Below are 22610 nucleotides of genomic sequence, written 5' to 3'. Positions count from 1 at the left end.
CGGCGCCCTGAGTCTAAGGTTCCTCCAGAGGGAAGCACTCCAAAACTCCTCTTTCTGGCCTTTGGGCTGGGTTGAGAGGAAGACTGGGTGGTGCCTATTGGCACCCTTAGGCGTGTGGGGACTTGAGCAGAGGGCCCAGGCATAGGATCCAGGCGTTTTGACCCCTAACCTAGTGCCCTTCCCTTAAGTCCCTCCCCACTTCCTTCCATATGTAAGCCACCTTTGGGGGAGATGAGGAACCACAGAGCCTGGTGGGATGAGGTGGGAAGGGTTTTGGGAGGTTTCAGGGGCCCTCTGGTCAGAGGTGGATCTGAACTTGCTTCTTCCCACTGAGCCTAGAGGTGAGCATTATCTTACCCTTGTTCTCCCAAGAGGTTCAGGTGAGGCAGTTGCTGTTCTGTTGGGGGCCCTCCCCCAGCTGCCACTCCCTTTCATGTTGAAAAGGGGACTCTGGCAGGTGTGCTGGGGGTGGAGCTGGGCACAGGGCCTTTATTCTGGTTACAGCTCTGTGGAGGTGGCAGTGGCCTTGCTCTTTCCCAAGGACATTTTCCCCCCCAAGAGGAGGTTTTGTGGGCCTCCCTGGTGTGCCTGAAATGCTTTTTTGAGGTTTCTGATATTTGGGGTAGGAGGAGATGTTTGCACAGCAGGGCTGTGATTCTTCAAATGCTGAGAAGCTGCTGTTGAGTGGACAGTCTCTGGAATATTATCTCCATGTCTTCCTAAGCAGTGACCTAAACTACTGCTTTCTTGACATTGGGCAGAGTGGAGATGATGGAAGCGGCCCTTGGGGCCTGTCCAGGCTGACCTTTGGGTTCACATTGGGACTGAGGGTACGGAATCTGAATCCTGAGATGCAGGTTGCTGAAAGACTCCCCATTTTCTCTCTTTGGTTCTTTTAGAAAAATAGCCTTATTGGAATATTATTCACATGCCATAAAATGTACCCTTTTAAGATGTAAAATTCATTAGTATTTAGTACATTCATATTGTTGTCCAATAATCATCACTATCTAATTTCAGAACATTTTTGTCACTCCAAAGGGAAGCCTGTACTCATTAAACAGTCACTCCCCTTCTCCTCACCAATCTAATTTCATTCTCTATAGATTTGCCTATTCTGGACATTTCGTATAAATGAATCAGACAAAATGTGGCCTTTTGTATCTGGCTTTTTTCACGTAACATTTTCCAGGTCCATCCATGTTGTAGCATGTCTGTTTCTTCATTCCTTTTTACTGCTGAGTAATATTCCATTGTATGGAGAGATCACATTTTGTTTACCCACTCATCTCTCTTTTTTTTTTTTTTTTTAAGTGTTTATTTCTTTTTGAGAGAGAGAGAGACAGAGTGTAAGTGGAGGAGGGGCAGAGACAGAGGGAGACAGAATCCAAAGCAGGCTCCAGACTCTGAGCTGTTAGTACAGAGGCCGACATGGGGCTCGAACTCACGAACTGTGAGATCATGACCTGAGCCAAAGTCGGAGGCTTAACTGACTGAGCCACCCAGGTGCCCCAACATTTATTTATTTTTGAGAGAGAGAGAGCATGAGTGGGGCAGCGCAGAGAAAGGGAGACAGAATCCCAATCACGCTCTGCACTGTCAGCACAGAACCCAACGCAGGGGGCTCAGACTCATAAACTGTAAGATCATGACCTGAGCCAAAGTCAGACGCCCAACCAACTGAGCCACCAAGGTGCCCCTTTTTACCCATTCATCTCTTGATGGACATTTAGGTTTATACACGTTTTGGCTATTATAGATAATATTACTATGAACACTTGTGTACAAGTTTTTGTGTGAACATGCTTTCAATTCTTTGGGGTATTTACCTAGAATTTGATAACTTTTTGAGGAACAGTGAGATTTTTTTGTTTAAAAAAAAATTTTTTTTTTAATGTTTATTTTATTTTTGAGAGAGAGACAGTGCAAGCAGAGGATGGGCAGAGAGAGAGGGAGAATCTGAAGCAGGTTGCTGGCTCCGAGCTGTCAGCACAGAGCCTGACGCAAGGCTCAAGCTCACGAACTGCAAGATCTGAGCTGAATTTAGACGCTTAATCGATTGAGCCACTCAGGCGCCCCACAAAGTTTTTTTCCATAGTGACTTTTTCCATTTTTTGGTTAAGATTATTTTGTCTGTTCTGGCTGTCTCACATTTTCGTATGAATTTTAAGATCAGCTTGTCAATTTCTGCAAAAAGTGGCACCCGAGATTTTGATAGGGACTGTGTTGTATCTGTAGATCAGTTTGGGAAGTATTGCATTTTAACAAAATTGTTTTTCAAACTGTGACCATGGATATTTTTGCATTCATCTCGGTCTTTTAAAATTTCTTTCAATGAAGTTTTACAGTTTTTACTGTGTAAGCCTTTATTTCTCTTGTTAAGTTAATTTTCTTTCTTTCTTTCTTTCTTTCTTTCTTTCTTTCTTTCTTTCTTTCTTTCTTTCTCTTTCCTCCCTCTTTCCTCTCCCCCCTTTATTTCTAGATTTTTTTTTAAATTAATCTCTCCATCCAACATGGATCCCAAACTTATAGCCCTGAGATCAAGAGTCATATGCTGTACTGACTGAGCCAGTCAGGCACTTCTCTTTTTAAATTATTTCGAAGTATTCTTTCTTACGTGTCATAAATAGAATTGCCATCATTTTTCAGATTGTTCATTGCTGGTGTATAGGATCGATATTTGTATGTTACTCGTGTTTGTATCCTGCAACCTTACTTAACTGGCTTAGTTTTTTTTAACGGATTCCCTAGGATTTTCTATATCCAAGACCATGCCTTGATCATTTTTTAAACTCTTCCTATTATAGGAAGAGTCTTGGCCCTGGGGTCAAGCCCCGTCCTCCTCCACATTTTCACTCATTTGACCCTGGCTCTCCCACAGGAGGACCCCTCGCTGGAGAGGCATTTTAAGGGCCACCGAGATGCAGTTACTTGTGTGGACTTCAGTCTCAACACGAAGCAGCTGGGTAAGAGGAGGCGTCTTTTCCTAGGCCCTAGCTTATGAGCTGAGAAGGCTGATTTTCTACCTGGGAGGTGTGGTGTGGGGGAGGTAGGGCACAGTGAGCACCCAGGTGCTTTGTCTAGACCTGCATCTTGCTTCAGCTGGTCAGCTGTCTGGGTGCTGGGGGCTTTGTGAGCTTCATTCTACATGGCAGAGGTTGGGGGCCTTGCCAAGGTCACATAGGCTTTGAGGGTGGGACCAGCTTCTGGGCTTTTCACTGCATATATCCCAGCCACCTTTTGGGTCTGGCTTACGGAATGGCCCTAAACAGTGCCTTCTTTTCCTTGGGTCCTCCATTCTGTTGTCCATAGTATTATGGGAGCATCCAGGAGAAGGGTGTGGAGTAGAGCCGGGTACGCCTCTTCTACCACTGCCCTTGCACACCAGCTGAGTACCCCTGCTCTTTGGCCGCTTGGGGATTCATACACAGCTGTCATGGCTGCAGCTTTCTTGTTTCTGTGGACAAGGCTCTCCCTTTATCCTATGGTCAAGGTCCCCTGTCAGAGGCTGTTGGCCTTGTGATCAGTGTAGATTAAGAGCAAACTGAAGTTATTTGACCTGTCTTGGGGGTCGCCAGGCTTCTGATTGATGTGGGCACTCTCAATGGTAAAAGGCCCAATTGGATTGGACCGGCTGCCCTGTGTTGGGAGGACTTGCCCTCTAGAGCCCTTAGGGTGTGACTGTGCGGGGGCCCTGTGGAGGATAAGTTTTCTCAGAGGCCATGGGTTGCAGCACAGGGCTGGCATGTGAAGAGCATCTCTTGGTCTGGCTCCCATGTGGTCCTGCTGCTTGGGGAGCTGACGACCAGTAGATTCTCCAAACACCAGGTCAGTGGTCACTGGAAGTGTGGCCTGTCCCCTGCCCCCTTACCTCTTTGTCTTGCTGGAGGCTCAAGGCCCACTGGACCTGAGGGTCACAGCGTCCCTGCTTTCTCAGCCAGCGGCTCCATGGACTCATGCCTCATGATCTGGCACATGAAGCCCCAGTCACGCGCCTACCGCTTTGCGGGCCACAAGGATGCTGTCACCTGTGTGAACTTCTCCCCTTCGGGACACCTTCTTGCCTCAGGCTCCCGAGACAAAACTGTCCGGATCTGGATACCCAATGTGTGAGTTATAGACGTTGAAGGGCTCATCTGAGCTTGGGGCCCTGGTGCCAGAGCTATCCACACTCAGGTCCCCATCCTGGCTCTGGACTTATTGTAGTGGGACATCTGCTCTGCTTCTGAAGAGGTGCCATCAGAAGCTGGAGCTCCAGCTGGGCCCCTCCCCTTGGTGTTGGGAGAGGGATTCTGGGCTTACCCCAGCCATCCTGGAAGGGGTCCCATCTTGGTGCTGTTCACACATGGGCAACATGTGGGGCACGGGTACGCAGGCCTGTGTCAACTTGGAGGGGCTCCCGAGGGGTGGGGAGAGCTTTGATGTGCTCATGGGCCCTCGTGTCACTGTTACGGGTTTCCTGAGTTGGAGTACCCACCCCTGCAGCAAAGGCGAGTCCACTGTGTTTCGGGCACACACGGCCACAGTGAGGAGTGTCCACTTCTGCAGTGATGGCCAGTCTTTCGTGACAGCCTCCGATGACAAGACAGTTAAGGTGTGGTCGACTCATCGCCAGAAATTCCTGTTCTCCCTAAGCCAGCACATCAACTGGGTCCGCTGTGCCAGGTGAGCATTGTCCTGTCGAGACCTGGAGCTTGAGAGGTAGAGACGCTGCCAGGTGCCAGTATCATGACCTTGGCCAAACACTTTCACTACTCTTTTCTATTCCTGCATCTCCGCTTCTTCATCTGTGAAGTGGGAACAAAGACGTTGTTACACTGTAAATTATTGAGAAGCTTTAAGCTCAGAGGTGACAAGTGCGTTGGTCCTTTGCCAGTCGTGATTGGCCGCCCCGACAACTGTGCTGATGAGGCCCAAAGCAAGTCAGAAGGGGCTGTTTATGAGCACTGGCAACAACAGGATGATGTCACTGCTGCCTCTATACGTTTTCTCTTCACTCTTCATGGCAGCCCTGCAGGCTAAATGGTGTCGTTCCCATTATGCCGGTGAGGATGCTGAGGCCCAGAAGAGTGCAGTATCTGGTGGGGTTAATGGCAGAGCTAGGGTTTGACCCTGAGTCTGCTTCTCAGAAGTTGATTTTGCTTGAGCTGCCAGTTGGGGATCCAGGCTTCTGAGGGGGCTGGTCTGGAGGCCGGCTCTCCCTTTTGTGTGGCGGGGGGGCAGTATGTAGTTTTGGGGGGCCTGGGAACAGGATAACGGGGCTGATGGTGGGCTTTGGACCACCTTCATGCTGCTAGCATCAGGGGTCACCCCACGCGGTGTCGTATGCCACGTGCAGTGCTGGGGGCTTGCGCACGCAACGCTGCTCCCTGCTTCCCATGAGGTGGGCGCCATTCTTACCCATCTCACAGAGGGAAAGCCACTTGGCTGGGATCACTCAGGGTCAGAGCAGGGTGTGTGGCTTTGGCTGGTTCTGGGATCAGGGGGTGGGCAGTGCAGAGAGGTGGCTGTGGAGGATAGTTGTGCAGCACCCATGACAGTGGTGTGACTTGTGCCCTGCCTGGTTCAGGTTCTCTCCCGACGGGCGGCTCATTGTGTCTGCCAGTGATGACAAGACTGTCAAGCTGTGGGACAAGACCAGCCGGGAGTGTGTCCACTCTTACTGTGAGCATGGCGGGTAAGTCACCAGACCCTGTCCACCACCTGCAGGACCTAGTCGTGAGGGGCCCCAGTGGCCTCGTGTGGAACCACGTCTCTGCTGCTCTCTATCTCTGAAGTTTTTCCTATGTGAATGGGAGGTTCAGCCTCACTCCCATCCCCGCAGATAACAGGAGTGTTTAACTTCAAGGCCTATAATTCTTGGGGCCTCTTTTTTCCCTTCATTCTCCAGTTGTCTAATTGTGCCATGTCTGTCTGAAAGCAGGTGAGCCTGGACCCTCCTAAATCATGTTAGTATGTCACCTATGGTGATGGTTTTATAAAGGAAAAAGCTTGTCAGGTTCTTGTAAGTTCTTGGAGGCTATTCGTTTTGTGCCACATCACCAGGAAAGGGACTCACCTGCTCTGGGCTCCTCAGTGAACCCCAGCTTCTGCCTCCTCAGTTAGGCTGGGAGCCCCAAGGACAGGCTCCTCCTGAGAGCTGGCCACGATACCACTCTGGGTGTTACGTGTCGGTATATTGAGGGCCCTTGGCCTGTCTCTTGGAGATAGGTGAACCAGCGGCCCTGGGGCCCTGTTGGCCCTTTGGGACTGGGCCTTAGCTGGCAGGGCCTGCCCTGCCTCCTGCTTTGATGAGGGCACCAGCTCTAACTCTGAAAACCCCTGAGCCATCAGCTGATCTTTGGGCTAAAGACACTTTCTCTACTTGTATTTAGAAGTGGATGCTGGGATTTGCTCCCTGGTGAGGCTACTTCTGGTTATTGCTAGCCACTGTTCTCACCCTCTCCTTGCTATTCCTTGGCCACCTGGTAAAGAAACAGGGCAGAAGGGAGGTGTTCTGGGTTGAGGGGACAGCCTGAGCAGGTATGCACGGGAGGGAAAGTGCTGGACGTTTTCAGGTCTGTTCTGAGCCAGGACAGCCCTCCTATAGCCTGCGGTGGCCCCTGTCTTTCCAGCTTTGTCACCTATGTGGACTTCCACCCCAGCGGCACGTGCATTGCTGCTGCCGGCATGGACAACACAGTGAAGGTGTGGGACGTGCGGATGCACCGGCTCTTGCAGCACTATCAGCGTGAGTGTCCACGAGCGGGACTGTGTGGGGCCAGGTGTTGGGCTCATTGCCGTGGTGCTTAAATGGGCCTGAGGATGGCCCTGGTCAGTGGGGAGAAGTCCCAGGCCTGCTGGGATCTCCAGGGGCGAGTAGTCCGTGTTATGGCTAGGCCGGTTTTTTTAACGTAGGCCAGGAGGTGAATCATGGCACTACCTGGCATCCACCAAGCCCTTTGGTGCCTGCTCACGAGCTGCCAGGGTCTCATGTGTACTGCAGGGCCGGATGAGGAGCTCTCAGTGGGTCTCCGGCCAGGGCTCTGCTCAAGCGCCACTTCTCAGGGGCTGCCTGTGCTACTGGCCTCCAGGGCTAACTCAGGTGAGGGGGGCAGGTCTGTCAAAAGAGGTCAGTGTTTGTGAGACCTTGGCCACTTTGGGCCTCATGATGTCCTCCACTGATACGGAGACATGAGCCATATGGAGGGTCAACTTAGGCTAGAGGCCAGGACGCAAGCCCTGGAGTTGTGTCCCCTGATCTAATTGTAGCCCTTGGGAGGCAGAGCCGCAGGCATTCCACGTGGGCCAATTCCAGCGTCAGGCTCCAGCTGGGGGGCGGGGCAGGAGCAGACTTGGGTGTGATTAGGAGGTGCGAGCTGAGGGTACTGGAGTATGGAGCTGTCTTGAGAGCAGGTGTGACTGGGCATGGCCATGCGTCACCTCAGTGGTGGGGATGGAGCCAGGGAAGGAAGCTGGTGAGGGGCCATGGGAGGAACTGGAGGCTGTGCAAGGAGCAGATGGAGGGGACCTTGGGGGCCTGGGGCCGAGACCAGGGAGGGGCAGAGCTACGGTTGTTTGAAAAACTGTGGTTGTTGACTTGGGACTGAGTTTAAAGTCCATGGGCCACTTCGAGAATTCACACCTGAAGACGGGAAGGACGCATCTGGACAAAGGTGTCGGGCTTGGGGTTCAGAGCTCTGCTTTAAGCCCTTCCTAGCAGATTCTCAGACTGTGAGGACAGCACTTTCTTGAGGTAACCAAGGGAAACAGACCTCCTAAGAAGGGAGAGAGGCTCCTGGTCTTAAGAAGCACATGGTGGAGGGTGGGCTCTGCAGCCAGCCTCAGCATTCCTAGTTGTGTGACGTTGGACAGGTCACTTGACTCCTCTGATCACCCTGGGACAGTGATAGGGCTTCTCTCACAGGTGGCGTTGGGAGGGTAATGAGTTGGTCCACATGAAGAACTCAGAGAGTGCCTGGCACAAAACAGAAAACAAGCACTATGTTGATGATGATGCTGTTGTTGCCAAGTCTTGGTCCTGGGGTCTGTCTGGTCTCTGGGCAAGGTGAGCCGGCAGTCAAGGCCTGCGCTACCCTACACCACCACCAGGTGGCAGGGGCCAGCTGCATAACTGGTTCCTTTCTCTACAGTGAGCCCTGGGGTTTGTCACAGATGCCATTTCAGACAGAGCTTCTAGAACAGAGCAGATATGGGGTCTACCCCGTCCTTGGAGACCACGCCTCTCCTTCCCCTCCTTCAGGTTTAGAGGCCTCTCTCTTTTCTCGGCCAGGCCTAGATTGGAGATTGGGCACATGTGCAAAGTTGACTAGGCAAAGTTTGGCAGGTGCAAAGGAGTGCTGGGCAGAAAGGCGCCTCTGAGTGTGGGGTCAGGAGAGATGGGAAGGTTAGGAGCATAGGCTGTTTCCGATCTGTAAAGGGGGTAGTGATAGTACCTTATGGGGTTTGTGAAGATCTGTTGGGGGAGTCCACATGAGAATTATAATAGAGTGCTGGAGATATGGTTTGTACCACATAAGACTTTTATTATTACTTATTATCTTGTACTGCATAAGTCTTGACACTGCAGGGAGAGGATCTCTAGGTGACCCTGGGAGGGTCCAGCCTCACCTCTGATGGATCAGGAGCCTGGGCCTGGTTGGTGTTTGTGGCATGCACCAGCAAGTACCCATTGGGGAGGACCTTGAATGCCGTACTCTGGATCATGGTCCCAAAGATGCAGCGGCAGTGGTGGGACTGTCCCATGGTTTGCAGAGTGAAGGTATGTCTGAGAGGACAGCAGTGCTGAGAGCCTATGGGAGTGGGAAGCCGGTATGTCTGGGTGAGGGCTGGGCATCCAAGTAGGGCAGGAGTCAGGCCCAGGGGATGGGTTTTGGAGATTGAGTAGAGTCAGAAGTTGATGCTGTGGGTAGGGGGCCATTCCTGCGGCTTGTGAAGGGCTCAGGCCATATCCTGGGTCCCTGCGATTGAGGAGCCATGAAAGGAAAGGTCCACAAAGAAGTCAGTGTGAGGGGTGGGAGCCCCCTCTCCCATCATGGGAGGGCTGAGGGGGGCAGAACCAGGGGTACGGAGGAGGGCAGAGTCTCCCAAAGAGGGTGGTCAGGAGGTGGAGTGATGCAGAGCAGTTGAGGGGGGTGGCAGGTGCTGGAGAGAGGTCCCTGGGGTTTTTGAGGGAGCAGGCTTGGCAGTGGGTGGGGGTGGGAGTCCGTGACTGGCAGGGCTGAGGAGGTAGTGGGAGGGCTCAGGTAGCATCAGGAGCCAAGTCCTGAGGGGACCTGGGGCACATGAGGTTGACAGGCTCTGCAGAGAGATTTCAGTGAGTTTTTGTTCTTATTCTTTCCTCTGTGATAGAGCTACTCAGTGTCTCATTCCTAAGCCACCCTGATATAGATCAGAGACCTCGGGTGGCTTGGAGTACCCCATCAACAACTGGGTTTCCTCAGCTTCCTACCCAGTGCATGGTGCATGGTACATGATGGGTATTCACAGTGCCGCAAACTCTTCCCACTACTTCTAGACTCACCCTCTGGGGCTCAAGAAGAGCCAGGTGGATCCGAGCACATTGCTTGGGGGACATGCCCCTCACCCTCTGTGCTGCCAGAGTGACCTGGCTAGGTCTGCTCCTGGCTGGTGGCTCCCCTTAAGAGCTTCATGGCTGAACCTCTACCTGAGAGACTCTCCCTAGCCCCTTAGTAGCAGCTGCTCCCCGACCCTTGGAGGTGCAGGGGCATCTGTTTGGAGGCTGATTCCCCAAGAAGGACTTCTGACCCTTTGACAGCAGACACCTGAGCTACTTTCTGTCTCCGATCCCTGGGAAACCCAGAGGAGAGTTCTTAGGGACACTGTGACACTTGGGGACTCTGGGTGAGAACCAGGCACTCCTGAGTGGGCTTTGGGCACATGAGGCTGTCGGGCTTTTCTGAGACACTTCGATTCATGCTACTGCAGTGTGTGGTCAGCAATCCTAGCCTGCCCGTGTCCAGCTGCCGCATGGTTGTGCTTTATGGAGGACACTTCCTGTCCCGTGTTAGGTTGTTGGGAATCGCTTTAGGCAACAGCAGGTAGCTGGCACCATTTTTCTCAGGCAAGGAATTTCTTGGCTCTGGCCTGTCACTGTGGGGAGCAGTTCTGGTTTCCCAATTCAGCAAGGAGACAGTGGGGCTGTTAGAGCCCTGGGAGCACCAGTCCCCACGGAGGTGGGTTAGGCTCCATATGCTCTGAGCCCACATCAAGGCTGTTGAAACATCTGAGCAGCAGCCCCCATCCGGAACCCATAATGTGGTTTGCGGTTTACAGGCACGTGCAGTTCCTGGGTGGATGGCAGGGGCTGCTCCCCATTTCACAGATGGGGAGTTTGAGGCTTGCCCACGGTCACACAGCTGGGAAGCTGGGAATCTGAGCCTCCCAGTTCAAGGCCTCCGAGTCTGACGTTCTGTCCACCACCCCTTGCTGGATTCTTACACTGTGTTGATTCTAGTCATTTACTTCCTGAGGCCTCTGGGAAGCCTTGGCTTGGCCCTCTCCAGAAATTATTAGAGCTCAGAGTCCCAGGTTCTCTGTCCATCAGTTCTTTTTTTTTTTTTTTTTTTTAATTAATTAATTTTTTTTGAGAGAAGGAGAGCAGGAGTGGGAGAGGGCAGAGAGAGAGGGAGACACAGAATCTGAAGCAGGCTCCAGGCTCTGAGCTGTCAGCACAGAGCCCGACGCAGGGCTTGAACTCACGAACAGTGAGATCGTGACCTGAGCCGAAGTCGGTTGCTTAACCGACTGAGCCACCGAGGCAGCCCCTCCATTGGTTCTTAACACACCCCTCTGTCCCACCCCAGCTACAGTCACGGAGGATTTTAAGGCAGCTATGCAGCTGGTGGGGCAGGCCTGTACCCTTTGCTTGGTTTTTGAGACTGAAACAGTTGGTCAGGAGGCAGTGCACTGTCCCACCTGATCTGGCCAACTCATTGGCTCTTTCCCACCATCCCTAAGTGAGCATTTATGTGACAGTCACAAAGAGGAGGGTTTTGAACATCCTTCCCTGCTAGTATCAGAGCAACTTCATTGTATGAATCCATAGCCCCTCATAAACCCAAAGTCACGGGTAGTTCCAGTTGCATGTTATGAGAAGTCACCCCGGGTGAAGTTAAGCTGAGCCCTTTGTGATGAGAGTGGGGTGGGACTCGGTCTGGTGTGGCCTGCTTTAGGAAGGTACCTCCTACTTGGGTACCTGGGGGTCACTCTGGGCTCCTCAGTCAGTTTGGAGCCCACTGGGCAGTAGGCCAGATTTGCCGAAGGCTTGTACAACAGAGCTGTGTGGGCAGAGTGGCTTGTGGGTACCTGGGACTCTCCTCAGGCCATGTGCTGCCCGCAAGCTGTGGCCAGTTCCCAGGGCAGGGTCTGCAGTGGCCTCGATCCCACCCTCTCTGGGTTCCTGGTGGCCTGTAGAATCTTGATGTTGGTGTACCTCTGACCTTGAGTTGGAGTCTCTCTTTTGCCAGGAGCCCACAGCTGTGCCCAAATGGCAACCCGCCATCAGTTAACACTGATAACTGCCATGGAAGCAAGTTGATGAAAAGTGGATTATTCCTGCACAGTCACTGCTCAGGACTTTATGGTGGGAGCCTACCTGGGGGACTGTCACGCAGGGATGATTCTTAGGACAGGGCCTCCCTAGAATGGCTGTCCCACCTCTGTAGAGCCAGAGAGGCTGCCCCAGGCTGGTGGGGCTGGTGGGCAAGGCAGGAGAACAAGGAGGGAAAGGCAGTAGGTCCTGGCGTCTGGTACATCCTCACCTCCAGTCTGAGCCCTTTTCTGGAGTAAATGGTTCCAGATGTTTCCACCCCAGCTAGGAGGTCTTTGATATTCCTGCCATTTATACTGGAGCAGAGCTTTTGGTGCCCTTCCTCTGGAGGAGATTGCCTTCCCTGGGGTGGACTTGCCCAGGTGGGAGGCCCTGGCATGGCATCCACATCCTGACCCCGCCAGCCTGGTGGTGCTGGGAAGCCCTGGGCTCCCTGAGCTCACCCTCCCCCGATCCACCCTCCTGACCCTGGCTGTTCCTCTGCCAGCTTTGTCTCAGGTGGGGTGGGGTGGCGTTCTTTCCAGTACAGGCTGCCAAGGGCTGCAGAAACGAGAATAGAGTGCCCTTCTCCAGGCTCAGGGAGGCAGACATGCCAGGAGTAGCATTTGAAGCCTGAGGGAAGATGGGGCATAGGCAGCTGTTCTGCTGTGGGACTGAGGGCTTAGGGTGGCGGGGCTCCCCTGGGAGCATCTCCCAGTGTTTTGGCCCTCCTCGTCCCTCACTTCTCCGCCAATGTGAGCCAGCAATCTGGTGAGCATAGCTGGCCCCTCAGGAGTGCAGGGCACTAGCTCTTAGCCTGTAGACTCACAGCCTGAAGTGCTGTCCGGGCGATGCCAGGCTAGGCCTGGGCTCCGCCTCCCTGGACAGGACTCTCTATTGAGGGGAGAGAAGGATTTGTTTTGTGTTTTGATGTTTATTTATCTATTTTTGAGAGAGAGAGGGAGAACACATGTGGGGGAGGGACAGGGAGAGGGTGAGAGTGAGGGAGAGGGAGAGGGAGAGGGAGACACAGAATCTGAAACAGGTTCCAGGCTCTGAGCTGTCAGCCCAGAGCCTGATGTGGGGGTCAAAACCACGAACCGTGAGATCATGACCTGGGCTGAAGTCAAATGCTTAACTGACTGAGCCACTCAGGTGCCCCCACTACACACAGGTGTTTGTTTTTTTTTTTTTTTGTTTTTTTTTAAGTTTATTTAATTTGAGAGAGACAGCACATGTGAGTGGGGGAGGGACAGAGAGAGAGGGAGAGAATCCCAAGCAGGCTCTGCACTGTCAGCGAGGGACCTGACGTGGGACTCGAACCCATGAACCGTGAGATCACAACCTGAGCTGAAATCAAGAGTCGGATGCTTAATGACTGAGCCACCCAGTTACCTCGGGAAGGATTTGCTTTTTATCATTCACCCAGTTGTGTAATCACAGTGACTATATACTGATGGTTAAAAAATTATTCTGGAAGTATGCAGAGTAAAAATTCCCTTATTTCTGTCCTACCCATAAGACTGTATATGAGGGCCCTACCAGGAGCTTCTGTCCACATCCCTCTGCACATGTGTGTGCCCCTCTACATGTGGGTGGTGATAGTCACACTCTGCACCTGTTCAGTTCCTGCTGGGGTCATCTATGGCTGTATTCTTTTGTTTTCCATGCCCCAAATCTAAGTAAGCACTGAGGACACTGACCTCCACGTCCCCAGACATCATCAGCCCCTCTGCAGGCTGGCTCCTGGAGTTCTGGTGCTTAAAGAGTGTTCAGACATAAATTGCCATGTTATGTAAAGCCCTGGCTGTCTCCCCCAAGTGTGCTCGGGAACATGTACCCACATTCCCCAGGCATATGAGCTTATCAGCTGGGCTGGTGTCTGAGGGGCTCCATGTTCCTCTGTGGGTTCTGCTGAAGGCCATTTTGCGGTGGATGTGTTTATTGCTCTTGCAGCCTCACAGTGCCAGGATGAGGGGTTGGTTTTAGAATTTGCCTTTCTGTTTGTGGCTGTTCTGATTTGGCAGGCCGCGGTTATCTTATCCCCGCTGATGTCCCCTCCCAGGCCTGAATAGTGGGTATGAAGGCACCGGGGTCGTCTTCAGCAGCTGCTTTAGAAGCTGCGATGTAGCTGGTGCTCACATGCAGTCCCCATGTGGCCTGCCTGGGTCCAACTCACCCACTGCTTTCTGAGTCCCGCTCAGTGCCTGACACTGAGTCAAGCTCCTGCTTGACAGAGCACACAGTCTAATGGGGGACCCAGCCCGGAATGAAATAGTTACACATAAATGTAAAACACTGTTGTGAGGAGTACACCCACTGGAGACTCGTGGTGCTTCAGGAGGACAGTTCAAGGGGGTGGCCCCCAGGAGGCCAGGAGGCTTCTCGGAGGAGGTAACTGAGTAATGAGCTTCAAGGTCAGGGGAAGAGGTGGGCAAGGGTCTCCTGGGCCCATGGGGAATACTTGGAGAGCTGTCAGCCTGGAGAGCTGTCAAGGGCTGGGCTGGCTGGATCCTGCAGAGTGAGGGACACCAGGACGGATAGTGGGGTTTGGGTCAGGCCAATGGGGAAAAGAAAGTCATGGATGGGATTGAGCTGTTGAGTGTTGGGTAAAGTGGCAGGACCTAGAAACTGCGTGTGACACCAGGGGCAGCCGAGAGGCACATCTGAGGGCTCACTCTGTACAGAGGCCCCATGGGCAGGCTTATCCCCACGGCACCCCTGACATGTGAGTGCCATGATCCAGCAGGAGAAACAGACTGGCTTAGATGTGTCAGGGTGCTTGCTCAAGGTCATAAAGTGGGCCAGCAGGGAGGCCAGGATTGGAACCCAGGCCTGACTAGTTCCTGAGCGTGTCTTACCGTCTGCCTGCCTGCCCCACACTCTTGTAGGGCAGGGGCATGGTATTGGGACTTCAGGGGATTTCTTTTCCACCTCATTCCCCCTGAGTAGCAGTATGAAAGACAGATGGAGCATTATGTTTGAGCACTCCATTCTGCCCCAGCTCGACACTCTGTGTGCTGTGAGAGGTGGGGGAATCACCTGATCCCACCGGCCTTGTCGCTTGTGCGCCCGCTTGCCCTGCATCTCCCGCTGTTGGTTCTCAGCTCTGGATGAGTCTGCTCTTGTTCCTGTGCTGCACTTCTGGGAAATCCTTGTGGGGCTCCCCACAGCTCCTTGGAGCCGAGCCTCGGTTGGTCCCGATTGCCCGTCTCTGGGCTTCAGCTGTATCCCCTGGCCTCCCAGCCAGTGCCTGACAGATGTCCCTTCCCTAGTGCACAGCGCAGCGGTGAATGCACTCTCCTTCCACCCATCCGGAAACTACCTGCTCACGGCCTCCAGCGACTCGACCCTGAAGATCCTGGACCTCATGGAGGGCCGGCTGCTCTATACTCTCCACGGGCATCAGGTGAGGCTATCAGCCTGGCACTGAGTGGTGTAGAGGGAGGCCTTGAGGCACATGCAGGGCTGTGGTTCATCTGAGGTGGGCCTTCCCTTGGAGCCCATTGGGGATGGCTTCTGTGGTCCCCTCACAGTCTGGGCAGTGGAGCGAAGGGTGGAAACAGGTTTGCCCCTGATGGGGACCATGAGCTCTGGCAGAAGTGCTGGGCCTGGTACCGCAGCTGAGAAGGGGGTGCAGGAGCTAACTTGGGAGTGGGACGGAGCCATTCAGACATGGTTGGCACATTTCTCCCAGGGAGCTACATGGAATCTGCCCCCTGAGTGACCTCAGGCATATCTTGGTTGAGTAGAGCCCTGGACCCCATGCCCTGAATTGCCATTGGGGTCTCTTGAGGGTTCTGCAGATGTTGATGCCTTTGGAGATAGAAACTAACAGGTATCTCTCAGAGACGAGTGCTTAGGATGGACATCTTCCTGTGTGTTTGGGAATTCCTGGAATTGAATCAAGGGACCTCTCTGAGCAACCTTCGCCAATGCAGCTGGTGCCCTGGACTCTCTCAGTGGGCAGTGGCCAGGCGCGGGGCCATGGTGAGGTGGGCTGCCTGCCGCTCTCCTAGAAGCCGGTCTGGGAGTCACTCTCTCACCCTCACCCCCACACCAGCCCCCAATTATGGCTGAGCTGTCTCCTGCTGGGCAGAACAGAATGTCTCCTGTTGGGACATAGTTGCCACACCCAAGTTGGACATGGGGTGCAGAGACCAGAGCTGTCAGTTTGTCGCCTTCTCCACCTGTGAGCAGGGGGGCAGGCAGAGTGGAGGGTGGGGACAGGCTCTTGAGGGCTGAGGGAGGCCCTGGGGTGCCCGTGTATCTTGGGCAGGGAGCAAGGTGTGGTGTCTAGCTAGGGCTCTGGATTCACTGCCATCGGAGTCAGGCACATGGGGGCCATTGGCCATTGGCTGTGGCTTGGTGTGGGAGCATGGGCCTTGTCTTCTGCTTCCTTGGGACCTGGAAGGCTCCTTGCTGCCCTCAGCCCATGGTGACCCCTCGTCCTCCATGTCACATGTCTGCAGTGCAGGACATGTCTCATTCTCCCAGCAACTGGCACATCTAGGTGTAATATGTGGCCCCGGGGCTGGGTGACCTCTGCTCTTGTTACAGAGCCACCTTTGTTATTTCTTTGGCAAGTCAGTTATTCAGATTCATGTGTAACCAGTTTGAGATCTTATAACCAAAGAGGGTATTTGAAAACCACCCGAATGGTGCTGTCTCTCCTGCTCCCCACAGAAAGAAAGCAATATCCAGAAACATGCAAACAGATGTGTGCCAAGTGATCATCCAGGGCTTTCAGTGTGTGTGTGTGTGTAAAGGTTCTTTAAACAGCTGACTCACCTCTTAGCCTGATAACCCTAGAAATGTGGTGTCTAAATGCCTGTCCTGTGTTTGGGCACAGCATCAAGCACATAACGGAAACCCATTGATCTTCTTCTGGAGAAGTGAAACAGGGACCAAGTGAGATGGCGCAGTTGCCTGTCTGCCGTTGAACCTGGAAATGTGGGAACTAGGCCAAGGGACATCTGGGTTCACATAGCCCCATGCAGATGTATAGTCCTCTTGGGCTCCCTGATCATGAAGTCCATTCCCTGGTCTACCTTTCCAGAAAGATTTGCACCTGGGCTGTTTGGTGACTTGAGCATTCACATTCTGTTCCAGGAGGTGGCTAAGTGCCCCCATAAGGCCCAGCTGCCACAAGCCACTTCTTGAAGTGTGTGACTGAGTGGCCCCAGGGGTCCCCACAGGGTCCTCAGTGCCCAGGGATTCCATCCCACAGATGAGGATGGCCGATTTGAAAGTACTTTTGATCCAGATGGGGCAACTGAGGCCCAGAGAGTGGTTTGAATTGTCGGGGTCCCATGCAGCTTAGGGTGGCAGAGCTGGGATAAGTATCCATGTCTCTACGGTTCGACCCTGAGTACTCACTTGCCTCACACACCCACTTTTATTTTACTTATCTATTTAAAGTTTATTTATTTTTGAGAGAGAGAAAGAGAGAGCACAAGTGAAGGAGAGGCAGAGAGAGAGACAGGGAGACACAGAATCCGAAGCAGGCTCTAGGCTCTGAGCAGTCAGCACAGAGCCTGACATGGGGCTCAAACTCACAAACCATGAGCTCATGACCTGAGCCGAAGTTGGACAGTTAACCCACTGAGCTACCCAGGCATCCCCCACACACAGCTTTTAGATGTCAAGTTGTGATTTCACTCTTGTCTTTAGATCACTGATCTGTGGAGGAGGCCAGCAGGCCTTGTGGCTGCTGTGTCCCAGCCTTGCTGCTACATGACCTCATTCTGATTCAGCAGGAGGGAACCAAGTGAAACTTTGGTTTGGACTTGGAGGACCTCCTTGTGACCATCCCTGGGCGTGGCCCAGAGAGAGCTGTGGGAGGGAAGGCTATTGAGTTTTTTCGGCCAACTGGAGCACACCCCCCTCCTGCTTTCAGTTCCACACCTGTGAGAAAGGCAGGGCCAGCTGGGCAGGGGGTGGCACACCAGCTGAGAGAAGCCAGCCACAGGAAGCCAATGCTGGGGGTGAGACAGCCCTCAGCTGGGAGGGGGCTCTGGGTATGTGCCAGGGAAGTGCCTGTGTCCCGAGCAGGGCCCGAGCCAGCTCCTGTGGGGGAACACTGAGGGAGCAACAGCGTGGAGAAGAAGGGTCAGGGGAAGCAGTGCTGTTGGGCTGATGCTTTCTTATCTGGGTTGAGGCTGGAAGTCTGATATGCCATTTAGTTGTGTTTTAATGTTTATTTTTGAGAGAGAGAGAGAGAGACAGACAGAGTGAGAGCAGGGGAGTGGCAGAGACGGGAGGCATACACAGAATCCAAAGCAGGCTCCAGGCTCTGAGCTGTCAGCACAGAGCCCGACAGGGCTTGAACCCACAAACTGTGAGATCACGACCTGAGCCAAAGTTGGCTGCTTAACTGACTGAGCCACCCAGGTGCCCCATCTATTTAGTTGTCTTTTAAAGGCATGGGGGCACCAGGACGGAGGCACTTGCCAAGTGCCAGAGCTAAGATCAGGATCACCCAATGCAGCCTGGGTCTTCTGTACTGCTTTGAGGGCAGCTTGTCAACCTGGGAGTCTGACCATAGCAGCAGTTTGGTGGTTCTCTAGCATGCACTTGGTCACACCTCCCATTGGCCCATGTGAGGCTGGCTCACTTTGTGAGGTTAGAGGTGGATGTCAATTATAAGCTTATTGTGGGCCTCGAGGATTCTGGTGCTTTTCTTCTGAAGTCCTGGCTTTGGGACTCTGAGCTACAAAGGGCCATTCAGGGGATGTAGCTGGGGACAGAGAGGCTCCTGTCCCATGGGTGTTTGATGCCACACAGACTGTACCCTGGGAATAGTTCCTTGGCTGCAGCTGTGGCCCATGTGGCTCTACAGAGGCTTCCACGCGTGAGTCTCTTCAAGTGCTTGGCTGCTGGGTGGCAGGCCTAAGAGCTGAGCAAGCCCTTTGCTAGCTCAAGTCCTTGGGCCCCGGCCCCTCAATAGCTCTGCTGCTTCAGCTGTGATGGGCCTCAGTGATGAGGAGGCAGCGGGTGGCAAGTTACCAAATGCAACCTGAGCAGACACTGACCCCTTTGCCAAGGCAGGGGTTGGGGCTGAGCAGTTGGGTAGCCGTCTACCTCCAGCCTAATCTGCCCAAGTGGAGAGTGGACAGAGCAGGGAGGGCGCTGCCAGCCTGGATGTGGTACATTGCCCTCTTTCTTCTGCCTTTGTCCCTGGGAACGCAGGAGCAATTTCTCTCTCTGTGGCTTGAGCTGGTAAAGAGCCTGCACCAGTCACCTTTGCCAGCTTCTTTTTTTGAGGCCAAGTGCTAGGATGCATTCGGTTGAGGAGGGTTCATACAGCCTTATCTGGTCAGTGATGGTGCCCAGCTTTTTAAGGAAATACCCCAGTATTTCCAGGAACAAATAGCTGGTACCCACCTGTTTCTGGTTTGGAAAAGCCATGAGTACTGTCACATCTTGTTCAGTTAAGTCTGGGTTTCAGGAGGCTGCAGATGGGAGGAAAGGCCTTGGGCATCAAGGTCAGGCCATTCCAGCGTTGCCTCTTACCCTGGGACATTGGGCAAGACCTTGACTTTGCTAAGACTTTGCTCATTTGTAAGAACTCCTGTATCTGCCTCATAACAGGAGAGGGTGTGTCTACATTCCCCAGCACCAGACATAGTAGATCCTCACAGATGTTGGTCCCTTTCCACTTCAGCTCTTGGAAAAGATCTTTTGTTGCTCTAGGTGAGAGCTCTTTTTTTTTTTTTTTTTTTTTTCAACGTTTTTTATTTATTTTTGGGACAGAGAGAGACAGAGCATGAACGGGGGAGGGGCAGAGAGAGAGGGAGACACAGAATCGGAAACAGGCTCCAGGCTCCGAGCCATCAGCCCATAGCCTGACGCGGGGCTCGAACTCACGGACCGCGAGATCGTGACCTGGCTGAAGTCGGACGCTTAACCGACTGCGCCACCCAGGCGCCCCAGGTGAGAGCTCTTTAAAAGGCTGTTGAATGGGAAGCTTGGGTGGCTCAGTCGGTTAAGTGTCCAACTCGATTTGGCTCAGGTCATGATCTCATGGTCCGTGGGATCGAGCCCTGCGTCAGGCTCTGCCGTGACTTCATGAAGCCTGCTTGGGATTCTCTGTCTCTATCCCTCCCCTGTTCACGCACACTTTCTCTTTCTCTCAAAATGAGTAATAAACATTTAAAAATAAATAAAAGGCCATTGAACGTTTCTGTTATGGGCATGGTTCTGGCACCCTGGGTGGGCAGTCAGTCTTTAGTAGGAAAATGAATCCATGGTAGGGGACTCTGATGGCTTCACCCCTTTCAATGGGCACAGGGCCATAGCCGTCAGCCCCTCCCCCGCTGGGATGGAAGTGCCTGTTTTCCTTCCACCCACTCTCCCACAGAGTGTTTCAAGGGTTTATCTGGCTTTTTGTTTAGTCTTGTCCTCATCTCCCCCAGAACATCCTCTTGCTTTGGTTTCTCTTTTGTCACACAGCTCCTGAAATCTGTCCCTGTGGTGACTCCTCTGAATGTACTTGTCCCCACCAGTTGCTCTGAGTAGGTGTGGCCTGCTGGTGCCTTGGTCCACAGGTCTGTTTGCAGTGCCCATTATTAGTCCTGCCTGTCAGGCCACATTCTACGGCCCAATTCCTGGAGGACAGGCCAGGTGTCTGTTGGCAGTGGGCTGGCAGAGGTGCCAGTGCCCTCTCTGGGGCTCTGGAAGGTCTTGCCCTGGGAATCTGCCACAGCTTTGACACTTAAGCAAGAGGAAAAGGAGCCCCTGCTTCTTTTTTTTTTTTTTTAAATATATGAAATGTATTGTCAAATTGGTTTCCATACAACTCCCAGTGCTCATCCCGAAAGATGCCCTCTTCAATACCCACCACCCCCCCTCCCCCCCTCCCCCCTCCCACCCCCCATCAGCCCGCAGTTTGTTCTCATTTTTTAAGAGTCTCTTATGCTTTAAGGAGCCCCTGCTTCTTGCTGAATCCAGTATAGACTTAGGGGTGTCAGGGCACACAGGGGCCTCTTCATCCTGTCCCACCCCTCACCTTGCAGCAGGGAAGAGCAGAAGAAGGAAGGACTTCCCCAGCAAGTACAGCTATTGTTTGAAACCTTGTGCCCTGAGCGAGGCCCCCATAGCTCTGGGTGGCAAGTGTGGGGGCAGTGTGCTAGAAATACAGATTTATTTTTCTGTATTTTCTGAAACATAATCTTGAGCCATGCTCATTTGGTTTAACTCCCCGGAGCTATTTGGGAGAGGATGGTGGGCGGGACGTGGGTGGGAGTTAAATCTGGTGTTTATGGCTATGCAGTTGGCGTTCATGTTGCTGTGGAGTGACTGAGCTGCACGGGAATCACTGGGCATGTGGTTCCACGCACCCCAGCTGGCTCATGGTGCAGGTGAGCAGCCATCCAACTAAGGGCCTAGAACCCAGAACTGGCGCTGCTATCTGCACCTGGGGCTGTGCTCCTAGGCTTGTTTACTGTGAAATCACAGGCTCAGGGCACGGGATCCACCCACGTCCCTGGGAGCTTGTGTCATGCCAGAGCCTAGGCTGGGGCTGGGCAAGTGGCAGTAAAGGGGTACACATGGTCAAGGAGGAGAGGCGGCAGTGTGACAGAGTGGCCTGGGATGCATGGGCTGCCCCTAGGTGGCTCCAGGTGGAAGGAGGCTCTCTGAACGTGCTCCCCCCCTCCACCCGCCCTGCCACCTTGTTTCTTCCGGCACTCTGCGGCCCCTTGTGTAGTCATTTCATTTTGGAAAATTAGGTTTATGCTTGGGAAGCTCAGACCTGGTTTGGATGGTTGGGCACCTCCTGGGAGAGGTGAGGGGACATCACGAGGGAGAACAGCTCATGTACTCCAACCTGAGTAAACCAAGAGGCCTGCCTGGCCTTCTGTCCCCTGCCAGCAGCCCAGGGTTGAGGATTGGGAGGAGGTGTCCTTGGCCAAGGTCAGGAGAGAGCCTCAGCATTTCTGGGCACCAGCTCTTCCCAGAGGCCACTCCTAGTCCACGGGGCCACTACTAAGACACAGGAGCCAGCCCACAGCAAGATGCTGGTGAATGAGTGCAGGAGCCTCCCTGGTGTGGGGCTTGTGGAAGAAGCAGCCTGGGGAATCAGAGACCAGGGCTCCCACACCAGAGGCCGCTTATGCCTCCTTGATCTCCATGTCTTTGTTTAATGGTCACTCTTCTGTTACTTCTGACACCAGGCATGTGTTGTGACATTACTATTTGTTGGCTGGTAGCCAGTGAAAAACATTACGAAAGCCTCGTGAGGTGGTGGTGGATGGGGTACCTGGCTGGGTCTTTGCCAGCATAGCTGTTGTGGACACAGTGGTCAGAGTTCAGGTGCACAGGGGCCTCAGGGAGTCCGGTGGAAGGGAGTGAGGAGAGCAGAGGGGTCTGGACCAGCTATAGGGGCCCTAAAGGGAAAGTCACCCAGAAGCTATCGGAGCTAAACACCATGGGTTCCTTTGTTTTGCCTTTTTTTTTTTTTTTTTTTCAAGTTTCTTGATTAACACCTTGCTGTTCAAGAGTGAAGAAAGCAGACTGTGCGGGGCTCTTGGTTTGGAGGTTGTCAAGGCAAAGATGGTGTTTGGTGAAGTGACTGGGTGTGGGCCTAGCCAACCTCGAGGGCCACATGAAGCTGCATCAGGAGGGAGAGTGGGGTGGGAGGCCAGGCTGCATCCAGTGCTCATGACGACCAAGCAGAATGAATGGTCTCACCAAAGCTGGCCAGATCCAGAAAGGGAGGGAAGGATCTGGTTGAGCCTGTGAGGCATCCTACCTGTGGACATGGCCTGGAGCCAGAGGGGACCAGGATCTCAGGCAGGTAAACACCTCTGGCATTCAGACCACACTGCTAAAGTCTCAGCAGAGAGTTCAGAGTCATACTCAGGAGTCTCTGGAGAGGCCCCTGGGTCTTGCCTGGGAGAAGAAACAATTTGGCAACATTCCTGCCCTGAGCTGGTGAACTAATGCATTGAGAGTAACTGATTAACCAAAAAGAATAAGCCACCTTGAAGGCAGAATGATCTCAACGTGTATAACATTGGATCAGTGTCTGTGACAAAAGCGCCCGTCAAGCCCCCAT

General features: G+C 53.3%; 1 protein-coding gene across 9 annotated transcripts in view; it reads left to right on the top strand.

Annotated features, from left to right (window-relative positions):
• Positions 1–22610, top strand: part of POC1A (POC1 centriolar protein A) — a 101807-nt gene that overhangs the window by 27064 nt on the left and 52133 nt on the right. For all 9 annotated transcript variants that reach the window (XM_078443028.2, XM_060631189.3, XM_060631191.3 and 6 more), the window contains 6 exons: positions 2882–2966; positions 3938–4109; positions 4486–4665; positions 5570–5677; positions 6615–6730; positions 14827–14960. In XM_078443028.2, coding sequence (XP_078299154.2) covers positions 2882–2966; positions 3938–4109; positions 4486–4665; positions 5570–5677; positions 6615–6730; positions 14827–14960 — 795 coding nt within the window. The remainder of the gene's footprint in view (positions 1–2881; positions 2967–3937; positions 4110–4485; positions 4666–5569; positions 5678–6614; positions 6731–14826; positions 14961–22610) is intronic.

Source organism: Panthera onca, chromosome A2 (assembly GCF_046562875.1).
Source record: "Panthera onca isolate mPanOnc1 chromosome A2, mPanOnc1 haplotype 2, whole genome shotgun sequence".
Taxonomy (NCBI): Eukaryota; Metazoa; Chordata; class Mammalia; order Carnivora; family Felidae; genus Panthera; species Panthera onca.
The sequence above is the reverse complement of the archived record's forward strand: the minus strand, read 5'-3'. Positions and strand labels throughout refer to the sequence as shown.